At 37.0% G+C, this 17,457-nt stretch overlaps 1 protein-coding gene across 2 annotated transcripts in view; it reads left to right on the plus strand.

Annotated features, from left to right (window-relative positions):
- Positions 1-17,457, plus strand: part of LNX2 (ligand of numb-protein X 2) — a 76,038-nt gene that overhangs the window by 34,029 nt on the left and 24,552 nt on the right. For both annotated transcript variants that reach the window (XM_017848477.1, XM_017848478.1), the window contains one exon: positions 5,726-6,225. In XM_017848477.1, the coding sequence (XP_017703966.1) occupies positions 5,819-6,225 (407 nt within the window). In that variant the 5' untranslated portion in view covers positions 5,726-5,818. The remainder of the gene's footprint in view (positions 1-5,725; positions 6,226-17,457) is intronic.

A 17,457-nucleotide genomic window follows, 5' to 3' on the forward strand; every position in this document is an offset into this window, starting at 1 on the left:
AAATAGGTGCAAAGGGCAGCAGGAACAGAAGGGAAGGGGGAGCACTCAAGAGTAGGAGGAGGCAGAATTTGAGCTGGAGCTAAGGAATGAGGAAGATGGGCCAGGAGGACATGAGAGGGAGGGTATTCTTAGACCCCTGGTACCGATGAGGTAAGGGAACCACATCTGTTTCCTGTCTAACCCTTGGTGGTAACTCTTAGCTCATCATGTTTTTCCCTGGGCTGGATCTCTTAGGTTAGGGCCAGTGAAGACCCTTTAAATCTGAGTCAGGAGTAACATCAAGAGAAATGAACTGAATAATACATAGTTTTGGAGTATGCAAACTGATGGTGGAAAACCATAGTTCTTTCCGAGAGTCTTTTGGATATTCTTATCCCTTAAACCAGGAAGATCAAGCATGTCAATCTTAACTGGAATTAGGTAGTAAACTGTCTTCCTATTGCACTGGCTATTTTTCAAGATATTATTTTAAATGTGTTGTAATAATCCCACCCAAGCTAACAGCTTCCTTCTCTTTACTATTCCAGCAATACTGTTAAACAGATTATACAGTTAGAAAAGATGCACATTATGCTACACTTTATATTTTAGGAAATGTTTGAGACATTTAACTTGTACTTGAATATTTCACACTGTTCACAGATATATAGTATCTGAACTCAAGCATATATGAACGTGGGCATATCCTCCTGTATACATAGATGTAGTTTTGTTACCTAAACTTGCTAAGAGAAAGCATTATTGTCACCCAGTTGGTATTTCAACATTATTGAGCTCCTCCCCTGTGGGAGGCTCACTCTTAAGAGCTGATAGTTCAGTGAGGGACCCCGGTGTGAGAGTAGTGTAAGGCAGTACAGCCAACTTGCACACAGAGCAGAAAGAGAAAGATCTGCCTGAACTGGCAGAAGAGGGGTGGAATTGGGACTTAGAGAAGTGAGGTCAGGATGCCTTTCTCCTTGCAAAACTCATACTCTAAAGCTTTCATGGAATATCTTTCCTATTGTGTTATTTTAAGCCAGAAGGAACTGGGTTTATCTTCCTTCTTTCTTACTAAGTAACTATATGCTATATGGCTTTGCACAAATAATAAAATCTGTCTGAACATTTGATTCTTTATTGTTAATAATAGATAAGACATTGCGCCTATGATTTGCTGGATACAGCAGTATATATGTGTATATATACACGTGTATATATATCTGAACTTATAGATGTTTTATATAGACATATATTGCCTTATATATAATTACATATAAGTATATACTTACATAATATATATACTTACATATTATATGTAAGTATATATACATATATGTGTTTTTATACTTACATATACATAGATACATATATGTGTTTATATACATGTGTGTATATACTTATATATACATATATTATGTATATACTTATATATACACATGTGTGTATATACTTATATGTGTGTATACATATATGTGCTTACATATACATATATGTATATATACTTACACGTATATACATATATGTGCTTATATATACACGTATATACATATATGTGCTTATATATACACGTACATACATATGTGCTTATATATACATATATGTGCTTATATACACGTATGCATGTATACTTATATATACACATATATACTTATATAGACATATACATATATAATTTATGTAAGTCAACATAAAGAATAAGTGTATATACATACTTATTCTTTATGTTGACTCTTTGAGATAGACCACTGTTACTAAGTGGGAACATGTNCTATATATACACGTATATACATATATGTGCTTATATATACACGTACATACATATGTGCTTATATATACATATATGTGCTTATATACACGTATGCATGTATACTTATATATACACATATATACTTATATAGACATATACATATATAATTTATGTAAGTCAACATAAAGAATAAGTGTATATACATACTTATTCTTTATGTTGACTCTTTGAGATAGACCACTGTTACTAAGTGGGAACATGTTAATTTTCCTCATGAAAAGTGTTTTGATAAAATGAAAATAAAGAACTGAAGTTATTTAGAGATTTAGAAAGTAGCTAAAATATAATCGTCTTAAATACTTTCTTAGTCATCATGTGGGAGGCTAGAATTGTATTTTCTTGAGGAAAAGAAAATTAGAATAAACACTATCACAAAGAGGAGTTAAAAATAAGTGAATATTCTTGCTAATTGGTAGTTCTTGTTAATTGGGTAGGAAACAAGAATCTGCAGAAATTCCGTATTAAAATACCTAGCTTGAACCCGACTGTCTGGCTGAGATACATGATGTTTCCTTAATCTCATGCACTTAGCACTGGCATATTAAAAGGTATGATGCTCAAAGGGAGAAGAGCATGAATTATAAAATGCGAGAAATGTTTGGTTTATTGATGTTGGTATTGATAGGAGTTTACAGGCTGCTAGTATTTTTTTTTAATTTTTTTATTTTTATATATTTTTTTTTTTTTGTGATGGAGTCTTGCTCTGTTGCTCAGGCTGGAGTGCAGTGGTGCGATCTCGGCTCACTGCAAGGTCCGCCTCCCGGGTTCATGCCATTCTCCTGCCTCAGCCTCCCGAGTAGCTGGGACTACAGGTGCCCGCCACCGTGCCCGGCTGATTTTTTTTTTGTATTTTTAGTAGAGACAGGGTTTCACTGTATTAGCCAGAATGGTCTCGATCTCCTGACCTCATGATCCACCCGCCTCGGCCTCCCAAAGTGCTGGGATTACAGGCGTGAGCCACTGCACCCGGCCCTTTTTTTTTTTTTTCCTAAGACCAAGTCTTGCTCTGTCACCCGACTGGAGTGCAGTGGCATGATCTCTGTTCACGACAACCTCTGCCATCTCCTAGGCTCAAGCAATTCTCTTGCGTCAGCCTCCTAAGTAGTTGGGACTACAGCTACCCACCACCACGGCCAGCTAATTTTTATATTTTTAGTAGCAATGGGGTTTCACCATGTTGGCCAGGCTGGTCTCGAACTCCTGACCTCAAGTGATCTACCCGCCTCAGCCTCCTAAAGTGCTGAGATTACAGGCGTGAGCCACCGTGCCCAGCCTTGCTAGTATTATTTTATTAGTTCTTAAAAACACAATTTATCTGAGGCCACCTGTCCCGCCTGAATCCTATGCCACCACCTCCTAATTTATGGCAGTTGTTAAATCTGTTGAAACATTAATGTTGTTTTTCTTTTAAAATTTTTATTTATATAGAGACAGGATCTCACTTCGTTGCCCAGGCTGGAGTGCAGTGATGCAATCTTGGCTCACTGCAGCCTGAAAGTACTGGGCTCAAGCAATCCTCCTGCCTCAGCCTCCCAAGTAACAGAGATTACAGGCATGCGCCACCATGCCTGGCTAATTTTCTTACTTTTTGTAGAGACAGGGTCTCACCATGTTGCCAGGCTGGTCTCAAACTCCTGGGCTCAAGAGATCTTCCCACCTCGGCCTCCTGAGTAGCTGGGACTGCAGGCGCATGCCACCATGCCTAACTACTTTTTTTTTTTTTCTGTAGAGACAGGGTCCTACATATTGCCCAGGCTAGTCTCGAACTCCTGACTCAAGCAGTCCTCCCACCTCAGCCTCCCAAAGTGCTGGCATTACAGCTGTGAGCCTCTGCACCTGGCCTACTTTAACGTTTTTCCAATGAATACTTTAAATAAATAAGGAAATACATATATGTGATTGGAGAATTTTGTTATTGAAATAGAAATGCTAGTAGCCTTAACATGGAATCCTACTCTTAAGGTTCTTGTGGCAGGCACACTAAGTTCTAGAATTCCCCTCCCCTAAGTGTGTTTTCTTTGCCACACAGTTTTACCTGCTTCATATTCCCTGAATGTGCTGTGTACCCTCAAGCCCCTGCAACTTAACTGATGCTTTTTTTCACCCAAGATGCCCTTGTCCGTTTTTTCTCTCTGGCTGATACTTCCTGTCACAACTCAGCAGTCCCATGGTTTTTTTCCCTTTTGAAATTATTTCCGGCCACAAAGCCAGAGTTAGATGCCAATTCTTTTCATGTCTCTCTATATTCACATAACACCCTGTGCATAACTTTCTTAGAGTACTTACTAAATTGAATTTTAATGATGGGTTTTAACTGTCCTCTCCCTACCTCTTCTCTCTCGATGTTCAATGTTTGGTACATTCTAGAGGCTCTTCTTATGTAAATATTTACAGAAGAAGAAATACAGAGCTGCTGCCTTTGGAGTTGAATATTTAATCCCTGATCCTTCAGCAGCAGGAAGATGGAAACCATTAGGTGAGGGGAGCATTCCTGGCTAGGCTCGCACTACCCTACCCTAGGAGGAGGCTGTTGTAAGAGTTATATTGGAGGGCCGGGTGCAGTGACTTAAACCTGTAATCCCAGCACTTTGGGAGGCCAAGTCGGGTGGATCACCTGAGGTAAGGAGTTTGAGACCTGCCTGGCCAATATGGTGAAACCCCATGTCTACTAATAATACAAAAATTAGCCAGGTGTGGTGGCAGGCACTGTAATCCCAGCTGCTCAGGAGGCTGAGGCAGGAGAATAGCTTGAACCTGGGAGGCAGAGGTCGCAGTGAGCCAAGATGGTGCCACTGCACTCCAGCCTGGGCAACAGATCAAACTTAAAAAAAAAAGACGCGCACACACACACACACACACACACACACACACACACACACACACTGCTGCTCTGAGTAAGCGAGCCCAAATCGAAGTACAGAGTACTATGAGATGAAATTGAAATGTATAACATACCTTATTTCTTTAATTGAATTTTGGCAGGTGTTTTTCTTTTAGTGGAATAAAATAGTATTGTACTTTTCAGCGTTTGCACTATTTATATATGCTATGCAGATGTATCTTTCTATAATCTGTTACATATGGAGAGAGTATTCAAATCATACATATTTTGAAATTCATTTTTTCCCATAGTGCTGAGCAAAGGTCATTTATTATTATTACACTCTAAGTTCTAGGATACATGTGCAGAACGTGCAAGTTTGTTACATAGGTATGACAAGTGCCATGGTGGTTTGCTGCACCCATAAACCCGTCATCTACATTAGGTATTACTCCTAATGCTATCCCTCTGCTAGCCCCCCATCTCCTGACAGGCCCCAGTGTGTGATGTTCCCCTCCCTGTGTCCATGTGTTCTCATTGTTCAGCTCCCACTTACGAGTGAGAAAATGTGGTGTTTGGTTTTCTGTTCCTGTGTTCGTTGATTCTGCATTGTCCTTGAAACTACATTTCAGAGACACAATCTTTGTTATTGTACTGTAAATGCATAAACTCAATCAGAAGCAAAGAAGCGTGTTTAGGATGACATGCAAATTTATTATATACCTCAAAAAGCATTACTATTAGCACTATTAATTGGCTTTAAAACTACCATTGAACAGTGACGTATTTAGGATTTCAGTCAGTAAAACAAATCGATTGTTTCTTATGTCACACTATATATTATATGGTGTCTTTACCTTTCAGCAAAAGTTGTTTTTTTAATCAAGAACTTGACAGTGGGGTCCAGGCACAGTGGCTCACACCAGTAATCCTAGCACTTTGGGAGGGCTGATTGCTTGAGTCCAGGAGTTCAAGACCACCTTATGACTCATTTATTACCTGATTGAACCTTTAATTTTTTTCTAGAAAAAGCTAACCAGTGATATTATATTGATACTTTTAACCTACCTTGATTGATATATATTACCTTTTTTAATGTGTTTGTTTTACTTATCTAGAAAAACACACCTCGACAGATACATCACTGTTTGTTAAAGGAAACCAAGCCTGAAGTGGAAGTCTAACACATGAGGATGCAGAATTGATTCAAAATGGGAACAACAAGTGATGAGATGTCGTCTGTGGAACAGACCTCCTCCTCTTCTCTAAACCCCCTGTGTTTTGAATGTGGCCAACAGCACTGGACAAGAGAAAACCACTTATACAACTACCAGAACGAAGTGGATGATGACCTAGTCTGCCATATTTGCCTTCAGCCTCTGCTGCAGCCGCTAGACACACCCTGTGGACATACATTCTGCTACAAGTGCCTCAGAAACTTTTTACAAGAGAAAGATTTCTGTCCATTGGACCGGAAAAGACTTCATTTTAAGTTGTGCAAGAAGTCTAGTATTCTAGTTCATAAACTCCTAGACAAATTGTTAGTTTTATGTCCATTTTCTTCAGTGTGCAAAGACGTAATGCAACGCTGTGATCTGGAGGCACATCTCAAAAACAGGTAAGCAAAACATATGAAAGAAGTAACTCCAGATTGTATAAAAAGGTGGTTGAAATGAACATAAGAACTTGTTTAAAACAAAACAAACCAAAGCACTAGTAAGTAAATGGGCAATCAAGTACAGAAGAGATTCAATAAATAAGCTGTATGGAACAGTATTTAACATTATTTATCAAAAATATGAATACAAAAACTACAGTGAGGAAGTGCTATTTTATACCTGTTAATGTTTCTGCTGCTGTAATAGAAACCAATATATTCAAATGGATGACAGGATATTATGATAGATTCTTTTATAAGGCAATTTGGCAGTTTGTTTTAAAAGCTGTATAAATGTATATCTTTTATCTAGCATATTATCCTAAGGAAATAATCTAAAAGAAGAAAAAATTGTATGTAAATATGTTCAGTGCAACATTGTGCATAGTTTGGTAAATTGGAATCTATTATTTAAAAGTGGGGAGGGGTTAAAAAATACTATGCACATAAACTTAGTGGGATATTATGCAGCCAATAAAAATAATTTTGTTGCAATATGGAAATAAATACATGATTTTATTTGCTAAGATCTTGTGAAGATTCTGGGTTCAGGGACTAGACTGAACAAGAACTAGGAGTTGGAAAACTAAATATTTAGTGGGAACTTCTGTTCTAATAAAAGCTTTTTAAAAGGTTAAGTAATTTATTTAGCTGTTTGGTGAGTTTTATGATTTGATTTTGGTGAAAGACTTGATCTTTAACTTAGGAAGAGTTACAGTATAAGTCATTTGTGTAGAATCACATAAAATGGCAGAAATAAATACTGATTTCTAAATTTCAAGTTAAGCCAGTTGTACAGTATAAATCTGCAGTAATCTCGAGTGCTGTGAAAAACAATGCACACTACATCATACTGGACTGAGATGTAAGAGTGTAAGTCTGATATAGAATGGCTTGCTATTACACTCACACATAAAATCATAGACTTGAAGGAGATTATCTAATCCCCTTCATTTTATGAATATGGAGACTGAGTCACAAAAATTTAGAGTTAGCTAATGCTATAGTTAGACTCAAGCTTTACTGTTCTTGTTTACTATTCTAATAAAAAGTTTCATTCATGTGCACATGAAATACACATTCAATCTGTATCAACAAATTGTTGATATTTATTTCTAAACATCAGATTTAATTAAGACATGAGAAACAAGGGAGAAAACTGAGGTGTTATTAAAATGTTAGAAACATTTAGATTTATAGAGTGCTTAAATCTAAACTGTGCTGTCTAAAACTAGGAGGTAAGATAGAGTAGGATAGACAGACTTTTGAAAATGCGTATAATAATGTAACGTTACATTTTTTTATATCTTCTGTAACCAGCAAGCATAGAATCTGAACATGATGGCAGAGGCCTCCTGGAAACTGATACTGGTCTTTTGAATATACTAGTCTGAGTAAGGACTAGTTACAGCTGAAGAATATTTCAGGCTGCTTCTTTCAGTAGATCTGTTCTTTTCAGGGTATAGGCTTCTTTTCTAACTTTTATAAACATCAGTTGTGAGATGTTAGAGGAACTGAATGAAGTGTCAGTTCAGTTACGACTTTGAGAGCTGAAAGATAACAGTTTCACAGATTTTTAGGAATATTCCTTTAATTAACATGCATTCAAGAATTTAATTTGCAGTGGAAGTATTGCTAGTGTTTCTTATCAAACCATTTATAATGCGAATGTTAAAAACCTTGGGAATTGCCGACTGCCCTTTCATTTACATGTTAGTAAAGGCTAAGCAGTTATATCCAGTTGAAGGTTTCATTTTCCAGGTGTGCTTATTAATATCGAAGTTACCAATTGTATCATTTCCAAAGTATCTTAGGCCTGTAGTATGAAAGATACAGTGAAAAGATGGATGATTGGAAAAGGTGGTGGTTTGCCTGATACAGACAGCTGAGAGTGATTATTGAGTATATAAATGTAAAAAAATTATAAAATGTAATATGATTTTTATATGCCATTTGGACAGATATAGTGATGAACAGCCTGACCTTTCTCTATTCTCTTGAATAAGAATATTGAAATTTAGGTAAAAATGTATATTATACAACATTCAACCCTAAATAATGTAGTTCATTTGTTTATTCAGCAAATACTGGTAATCTGCTGTGTGCCAGATGCTTTTCTAGGTGTTGGGTAGTCTCTGCAAGTTAGAATCTAATGCTGGGTTGTAGATTTCTTTAGAAACAGAACCATGTCTTTAGTCTTTCAGTTTATTTGCCCAAAGTTGACAGTCATCTCATGTTAGTCCAATTAAATTGTTGATCTGTGTTGCAGTTATTCATTGCTGAGAAACTAACCACCCCAGACATACTGACATAAAACAACAAGCATTTGTTGATGATGTGAGTCAGGATGCAGACAGGATGCAACAGGGATGGCTTGTCTCTGCTATCTCTATGTGTGCCACAACTGGGAAAGAGCCAAAAGCCAGGGACTGCAACAGTTGTAACTGGAGAGTCTACTTCCAAGATGGTTTCTTCATTCACATTTCTGGCACCTTGATGGGAACGACTCGGTGTGTGAGACTTGTCAGCTGGAGAGGCTAGTGGTTCAGTGTCTAGTAGGCTGCATGGCCTCATATGATCTAGCCTTGAAGTTGCCTGGCATCCCTTCTCTGTTGGAAGCAGTCGTAAACCCAGCCATATCTAAGGAAAGGGGACATAGGTTTCACCTTGTGATGGGAAGTCAAAAAAATTTGCAGCCATGTTCTAAAATCAACATAAACTGGCAAAAAGAATGATGTTATGAGGCACAGAATATGATTACTATGACTATTTGTGGCTTCTCCGTATACAAATCTCACTTGTTAGAAATTCATAAGTCTGTAAGTTTCATTGAAATTCATAGAATTTTAGCATCAGCAACAATGAGTCATTGTATAAAAGTTGCATGGCTGTCATGTGCCTTTGCTCTTGAGCTTTTAGGGTTTACAGGAATCTCTTAATTATTGGTAGAAATAGAACATTAGCAGTAGTTTGCATAAATTTGATAATTTCACATTTAAGTTCACCTTCCTATTTGAATGAAATTCTGCTCTTAACAAATGTGTTTTGATTTGAGAAGAGCAAACATTTTCTCCTACGGATAAAATATTTATGAAAGATGAATATTTTAAATAAAATTACTATTTTTAACTGATTACAGATGAGTGAAACGAATTTTAAGAGACATGGACAGTCTCTATCTGAACAGGGAAATAAAGCCTTTGAAAAATATTCCACGTTATACTAAATATGTAACATTTTAATCGTTTCTTTGAAATTCTGCCAAGCAACATCAGCTATATAGCATTCCTCCTGCCCTCTACCACTCATCTCCAACCCACCCTTAACGATTTAACATTTAAGGCTCTGGTAATTGTAAGTGCTAATTGTTGTTGTTTCTAAATTGTGTGTTTGTGCCCTAGTTTATGGCAAAGTTCAGAATTACTTTTCTTTTCCTCTTAAAAATTACAATTTAATGCCATTATAAAAAGTTTACAATAGAAAACCTTTAAAGAAGTGTCTTTCCTTGCTGAGACCTTTTCTTGTTCATGAGATGGTTATGAAACCTTAAGTTCAAGTTTGTTCAACCCATGCCACGTGCAACCCAGGAAGGCTTTTGGGATTTTTTATTTTTTTCTTTTTTAAGCTCATCAGCTATCTTTAGTGTTAATGTATTTTATGTGTGGACGAAGACAATTCTTCTTCCCCTGTGGCCCAGGGAAGCCAAAAGATTGGACACCCCTGCTTTAGATGATAGTCTAGGAAAATAGAAAAAAAGGGGATCAGGGTAGGCTGAGGCATGATTGCACTTTTAAATTCACAGTTTAACTTGGAAGGAAGTTTGTGTTTAGCACATTCTTATCGGTATTGTTTTTTCATGTATAGTGTGAAAAAGCAGATAATATGTATTTACAGGTCATGTATATGGTAAGGGTCTGGTATCCAGAATATATAAAGAACTCTTAGAAATGAAAAGATAAATCCAATTTTAAATGGGCAAAGGATTTGAATAGATGTTTCTGCAAAGATATTCAAATGGCCAATAAGCACGTGACATGCTCAACATCATTAGTTCATTTTTACATTGGATTATTTGTCTTTTTTGCTAAGTTGTAAGAATTTTCTGTGTGTTCTGGATACTAGGCCCTTATCAGATATATGATTTGCATATATTTTCTCGCGTTCTGTCAGTTGTCTTTGCACTTTCCTACATCCTTTAAAAAACCAATAACTAATTTTTATGAAGTTCATTGTTGTTTGCTTATGCTTTTGGTGTTGTATCTAAGAAAACATTGCCCAATTCAAGGTCACAAAAATTTACATGTATGTTTTCTTCTAAGAGTTTTCTAGTTTTGTCTCTTATAATTCAGTTTTTGATCCGTTTTGAATTAATTGCAATGGGAAATCATAATGTGTATTGTTCAATCCTTTAAATTTTATTGAGGCCTTTTTTTTTTTTTTTTTGGAGACATCATCTCACTCTGTCATCCAGGCTAGAGTGAAGCGGTGCAATCTTGGCTCACTGCAACCTCCACCTCCTGGGTTCAAGTGACTCTTGTGCCTCAGCCTCCTGAGTAGCTGGGACTACAGGCGCACTCCACCACACCCAACTAATTTTTTTTTTTTTTTTGTATTTTTAGTAGAGATGGGGTCCTGCCATATTACACCAGTCTTGTCTCAAACTCCTGAGCTCAGGTGATCCTCCACCTAGGCCTCCCAAAGAGCTAGGATTACAGGCATGAGCCACCATGCCCAGCCTTGATGCCTTTTTAAAAATGGCCTAGCACATGGTCTGTCTTGGAAAGTGTCCTGTGTGTACTTGGGAATAATGTGTAAATAATGGATGGAGTGCTCCTTATCTCTATTGGGTCTAACTGGTTTATAGTGTTAAAGTGTCTATTTTCTGGTTCCATGTCTAGTTGTTCTATTAGTATTGAAAGTCAAGTATCAAAAGCTTTATTGTTGATTTGTCTGTTTCTCTCTGTTTTGTCATTTTTTACTTATGTGTTTTGGGGCCGTTTGGTACATTTCTGTTTATAATTGGCGTATCTTGTTACGTTTTTCTGTCTTTTGGTTTATTTATGTCTTGGAATCTGAAGTGTGTCTGTTGTAGACAGTTGGATTATGTTTCTTATAGCCCATTCTGCTAGTCACTGACTTTTTATTGGGATGCTTAATTCATGTAATTTAATGTAATTACTGATAAGGTAGGCTTTACATTTGCCATTTTGCTGTTTGTTTCTATATGTCTTATTTCTTTTTTCCTCCATTTCTTCCATTTGTGTTAAATATTTTTAATATGCTATTTTAATTCCCCTGTCATTTCTTTTAATTAAAATTATTTTCTTAGTGGTTACGCTGGGGCTTACAGTTAACATCCTAGTTTGTAATAGTCTAGTTCAAATGAATACCAGCTTCATTTTCACTAATGAATTAGTCAGGGATCTCTAAGGAAACAGAACCAATATATGAGAAATTGGCTGACGTGATTATGGAGTCTGAAAAATTACACATTCTGCTGTCTGCAAGCTGGCAACCCAGGGAAGTCAGTAGCATGATTCAGACCTTGTCAGTCAGAAGATCTAGAACCAGGAGAGCCAGTGATCCCAGTCTGAGGGCAGAAGATGAGATGTCACAACTGAAGCAGGAAGGCAGGAAAATAAGGAAGGAATTTCTCCTTCCTCCACCTTCTGTTTTCTTCAGGCACTCAAAGGATTGAATGATGCAGCCACATTGGGGAGGGCAATCTACCTTATACTTTTCCGAGTCCACTGATTCACATGCTCTTCTCAGCTAGAAACAGCCTCACAGACACACCCAGAAACAATGTTTAATCTGGATACTCCGTGGCCCACTCAGTTGACACATAAAATTAACCATCACAAGTAGTATACAAAAACTTTCATTCTCTCTCCCCTCCTGTGTGCTATTATTGTTATACAAGTTATATCTTAACACATTATATGCCCATCAACACAGAATTATTGCTTTATATTTTTTCTTTTAAATCAGAGTGAAAGAATTACAAACCAAATAAAATATTTCAATACTGTACTGATGCTCTTCATTTTTCACATGAACTTGAGTTACTGTTTAGTGTTCTTTCACATCAGCCTGATGGACTTCTTTTAGTGTTTCTTGCAGGTTAAGCATGCTACGAACAAACATTTTGTTTTTACCTAGGAATGTCTTAATTTCTCTTTTATTTTTGAAGTCTGCTGGATATAGACTTCTTGGTTGAGAGTTTCCTCTCCTTCTCTGTCTCCCCTTTCCTCAGAACTTTGAGTATGTCATCCCACTGCCTTCTGGTCTCCATGGTTTCTGAAGAGAAATCAGCAGATACTATTGAGGATCTTTTCCTTGTGATGAGCTGTTCCTCTCTTACTGTTTTCGAGATTCCTTATCTTTGATTTTCAACAGTTTTATTAGGAGGTATCTAAGTGTGTATATCTTCTAGTTTTCCTATTGGAGTTTATTAAGCTTCTTGGATGTGTAGATAAATGTTTTTCATCAAATTTGGGAAGATTTTGGCCGTTATTTCTTCAAATATTCTTTCTACTCCTTTCGCTCTCTCTCCTTTTGGAACTCTCATTATGTATATGTTTATTCTCTTAATAGTGTCCCACAAGACCATGAGGTTCTGTTTTTCTTTTTTTCTTCTTTCCTGTTCCTCAAACTGGATAATCTCAATTAACCTATCTGCAAGTTTGCCAGTTCTTTCTTCTGATTCATTTCTGCTGTTGAACTTCTAGTGAATTCTTTTTTCTTTTTTCTTTTTTTTTTTTTTTGAGACAGAGTTTTGCTCTTGTCGCACAGGCCGGAGTGCAATGGCGCAATCTCAGCTCACTGCCACTTCTGCCTTCCGTGTTCAAGCGATTATCCTACCTCAGCCTCCCAAGTAGCTGAGATTACAGGCGTGTGCCACCACACCTGGCTAATTTTGTATTTTTAGTACAGATGGGGTTTCATCACATTGGTCAGACTGGTCTTGAACTCCTGACCCCCAAGTGATCTACCCACCTTGGCCTCCCAAAGTGCTGGGATTAAAGTACCCAGCCATGCATTCTTTTCATTAAACTTTTAACTCCAGAATTTCTATTTGGTTCTTTATTATGACTTATTGTTTCTTTATTGATATTTTCTTTTTGATAAGGCATCATTCTCATATTTTTCTTTAGTTCTTTAGGTATGGTTTCCTTTACTTGTTTGAACATATCTAAAATAGCTGATGTAAGTTATTGTCTGATAAAGCTAATGCCTGGTCTTCCTTAGGGACAGTTTCTGTTAGCTGCTTCCTCCCCCCCGTGAATGAGCTATACTTGTTTCTTTGTGTGTTTCTTAATTTTGTATTGAACAGTGGACATTTTAAATAATATAATGTGGCAACTCAGATAACTAGATTCTTCTCCTTCCTGAGGACTTGTTATTGTTTGTTGTTTGTTTGCTACGTGACTCTCATGAACTAATTCTGTAAAATCGCTGCTCATTTTGTGTACTGGAAGGCTAATGATTGAACCAATAATTCTTTAAATGCCTGAGATAAAAAAAAAAAACTCCCCATCTTTCATAGGGGTTCTGTGTGCATGGTGGGACATGCAGCAGCCTCAACACTCAGGCCACTGACAGCTCCACCTTAGCCTACACACGCAGCCCTGAACATAGCTGAACCTCTGTGGATGTTTCATTCCCTGGCTCTTCCTTTTAAACATTCTGGTTAGCCTTTTATTTGTCTTCAGGCAGGCACAATCTTCAGCAATTACCTCTGATTTTTTTTTTTTTTTTTTAAACAAATGCTAAACAAATGCTCCCAATGAAAAGGAAGTTTGCCCTGGGTGAGCTCTGAGTCAAGTCAAGTCAAGACAGACACACAGTCATGCAGGAAGCAAGTATAGGGAAAAAAAATAGAAGAAAAAAGACAAGCACACAATAGGGGAAGCATAGACAGGTCATTTAATAACAGATCTCTGGAAATGGGGCTTTGAAGGCTCTACAGTCTTTGAAGGCTCTTCCAGTGTCAGCCAGCCTCCTGATTTCCACTGTGATGTGAGCTGTTGCTTTTCCAATATTCTGGGGAGGTGAGGATGGGAATAGGGTAAACTCAAATGCCACAAAGCTCTTTTTTTTTACTGAGAGTCAGCCATTTTTCTTGAACAAATGTTCTCCCAACTGCTATAATTCTTTGGCTAATTTCCAGAGTTCAGAAATGGTTGGTTCTGACAGTTTCTTCCAGTGTTCTTACTGCTTTTATGGAGGAGAGACTTTTCAGATATTCTTATTCTTAATTCACCATTTTCACTGATATGACTTGAACTTTTGTTTATTCCCTAGCTATTTTTATCATTTTTCTTGATTCTGAGGTGCTCATGTTCTTTCAGCGTCATTAAATACCTGGCATTGTACAGTGGTTAGTATGCATTGTTTTATTTTGTTCCTGCTGCACTACCACCCCCGCCACTACTAATGCTAATACTACTGACAGTAATAGAGTGTGTTGTTACACCATGTGTTTCCTCGTGTGAACTAGCTCATATGCAGTTGTTATCAGGTAATGATGTCACTATAGCATACATCAAGTTAGTCCATATGTAATTTTTCCTTTATGAGGAGAGCCAGAATAGTGGAAATAGAAGAATAACCTTCAGCAGGAAAGGAAAAATCCCTATTTGGGCCTTGGCTGCTGCAAGAGCATTTTGATTTAAATACTTTAAGAAAATTAAAAAACACACCTACATGTCCAGATCCCTCCCTCAGGAGGTGCAGCCCTCAGCCCATGGCAGGTTGCACTGCCTCAGCAGCCCACTGTCTCAGAGCTCCGCTTCCGTCTGTATGGTCTCAGCATGTGCCCACCTCAGTCTAATTAGATGTCGCATGCTGTTCTGTTGTTTTTATTTATTTTTGATAGCCTCTGTACTAGTCTTCTGCTACACTGAGTCACCTGCCTGAATAAACCAAGTCACCTCCCCCAATGCAATTTCAGTTTGTGTTCTTAAATGCTCCATTTCCAAAGATGCATAGGTTTTTGTTTTTCTGATTTCTCTTTTTTGATGATCACTAAGACCCTTCTAGCCCCAACGTTCTGTGATTGTGTTTCTAGGTACAAGTTTTTGGAAGACATTCAATTTATATTTTCCCAAGGCCTAGAAAAAGAATACCATATGAATGAATTTAGTATGATACACTGGAAAGAACAGAAGCTAGAAGCCTTTGAAATCAGATCTGAGTTTGGATTATGGTTCTGCAGTTTAATAGCTATGTGAGGTTGGCTTAGTTGGTTAAGTCTAAAGTTTCCCATTTGTTAAATGAGGATAACAGAGTAATTATGAGGATTTAATGAAATACTGTATATAAAGGTTGTTACATAAGTGATTGGCACAAATTAGGCACGCCACAAATGTTGAGTTTTTCATTTCTCTTTTAGTTCCATGTACTTGCAATATGAGGGATGATGGCTCTGAGTTGTCTGTAGTCATGAGCGTTTTTCTGTCCAAGCCTGCTCTGATCTACTCATTCCCTAATAGTTTTTTAAAAATATAGCTTTATTGAGGTGTATTTCACATATTATAAAATTCACCTATTTTATAAATTCATTATAAATTGCCCACTTTAAATAAATTCGCTTTAAACAAATACACTAAATTCAGTGCTATTTAGTGTATTCACAGAATTATGTGACCATCATCACAATCCAATTTTTAGAACATTTTCAGCACGCCTAAAAGAAACCCAATACCCATTAGCAGCCATTTCCCGTTCCCTGATACATAGGTTTGGAGTGTCTACCCCAACTCTTTTTTTCCTTTAAGCCCTGTTGTGGTTTTTTGTAGAATGCATATATTATCTTAAAAGAAATGTTTGTCGTATAATCTGGGCTTTTGCCCTCATCAGTGAAAGTGTTCTTTCTAAGGTTACCTTCTAATTGCCAAGTCAACCAACACTTTTTGGTCCTTATTTTATTTGCCATTTCTGTGGCCATTTGCACTATTGGTCACTTTTTGTTATTGTTGACACACTTATCTCCCTGGTTAAGTTTCCACTCTTTGTCTCATAATCTCCTTCTCTGGAGTTGTTCAATCTTATCTACTCAGCTGGTCCATCTCATTTAAATATGGGTTTTCCCAAAGGTGCTATCTATAGCCTTCCTCTTCTAATGCTGAGTGACACAATTTTTCCATATTTTTACATGATATCATTCTTAGTATTTTTCTTAGTTCCTGTTAGCAGTTTGCTGTCTCACTGGGAATGTAAGTATACCTGTTACTTTATCTCTCTAACAACTTTAGCTTTTCCTTTTAAAAGTTATTTTTGGGTTTAATAACTATAAGATAGGCCTTATAATTATTTCGTTTGCGAAGGTATAGAGTTGTTACCTAGACTGCCCAGGTCTACATAATCTGTTTGTATTTCCTCTTCAGTTCCTGTTCCTGGTTCATTTTTTCCATTGAAGACAAGCTAGTCTTGTGTAGATATTTGTGTATGATGTGATTTTGTAAATTAAATCTTTACCTGTCTTTTCAGCCATATTATTTTTATGGTCCAACTTTTGCCTCAACTTTTCTTTGAATAAAATATTTTAAAAATATATTTCGAATTAAACCTGCTTACTTGACAAAAGTAATTTTTTTCATCATCTAATTTTCAAAAATACTTGTCAGGCCCTTGCAAGAGCATTCCCTGGAGTGCTGTACAGCAACACGAGGAGAAAACCATTTGTCCCCCTTCTTAACAAGGTGTAGAACAAACAAGAAATGAGAGAAAGGTGAATAAAGACATTTCCTAGTGAATCCCTTTCAAGAACTTGAAATCCGGGATGTAAAAGAAATCTTTAGTTCAGGAGTGAAAATGTATTACTTTTATAGTTAAGCAACAGCTTTTAGTTTTAACTGAATTGAGTTCTGTACTTTATTGTGTTAGAAATTTTGGATTTTTAAAAATATTGTTGAGTGAAGGTCTGCAACCCTCGGCATAAGGTCTGTGGTCACCCATCCTACCAAGCGCTACTGTAGCTATTTACAGCCAAAGCAGGTGGCATCTGTAGTCATGGTAGGCCTCGAGTCTACGTGTGTCCAGCCTTCCTTCACTAATCTTGTCCTCCTCCCATCCTTCAAACTAGGCGTTATTAGGCACTGTCCAATCAAGGTGTCCAATGGAAAGGCACTGGCCCCTTGACATCATTTTTAATATTTGTTATATAGAGCCTTTATTTAAATATTTCCT

The sequence above is a fragment of the Rhinopithecus bieti genome, unplaced genomic scaffold (assembly GCF_001698545.2).
Source record: "Rhinopithecus bieti isolate Rb0 unplaced genomic scaffold, ASM169854v2 scaffold_28547, whole genome shotgun sequence".
Lineage (NCBI taxonomy): Eukaryota > Metazoa > Chordata > Mammalia > Primates > Cercopithecidae > Rhinopithecus > Rhinopithecus bieti.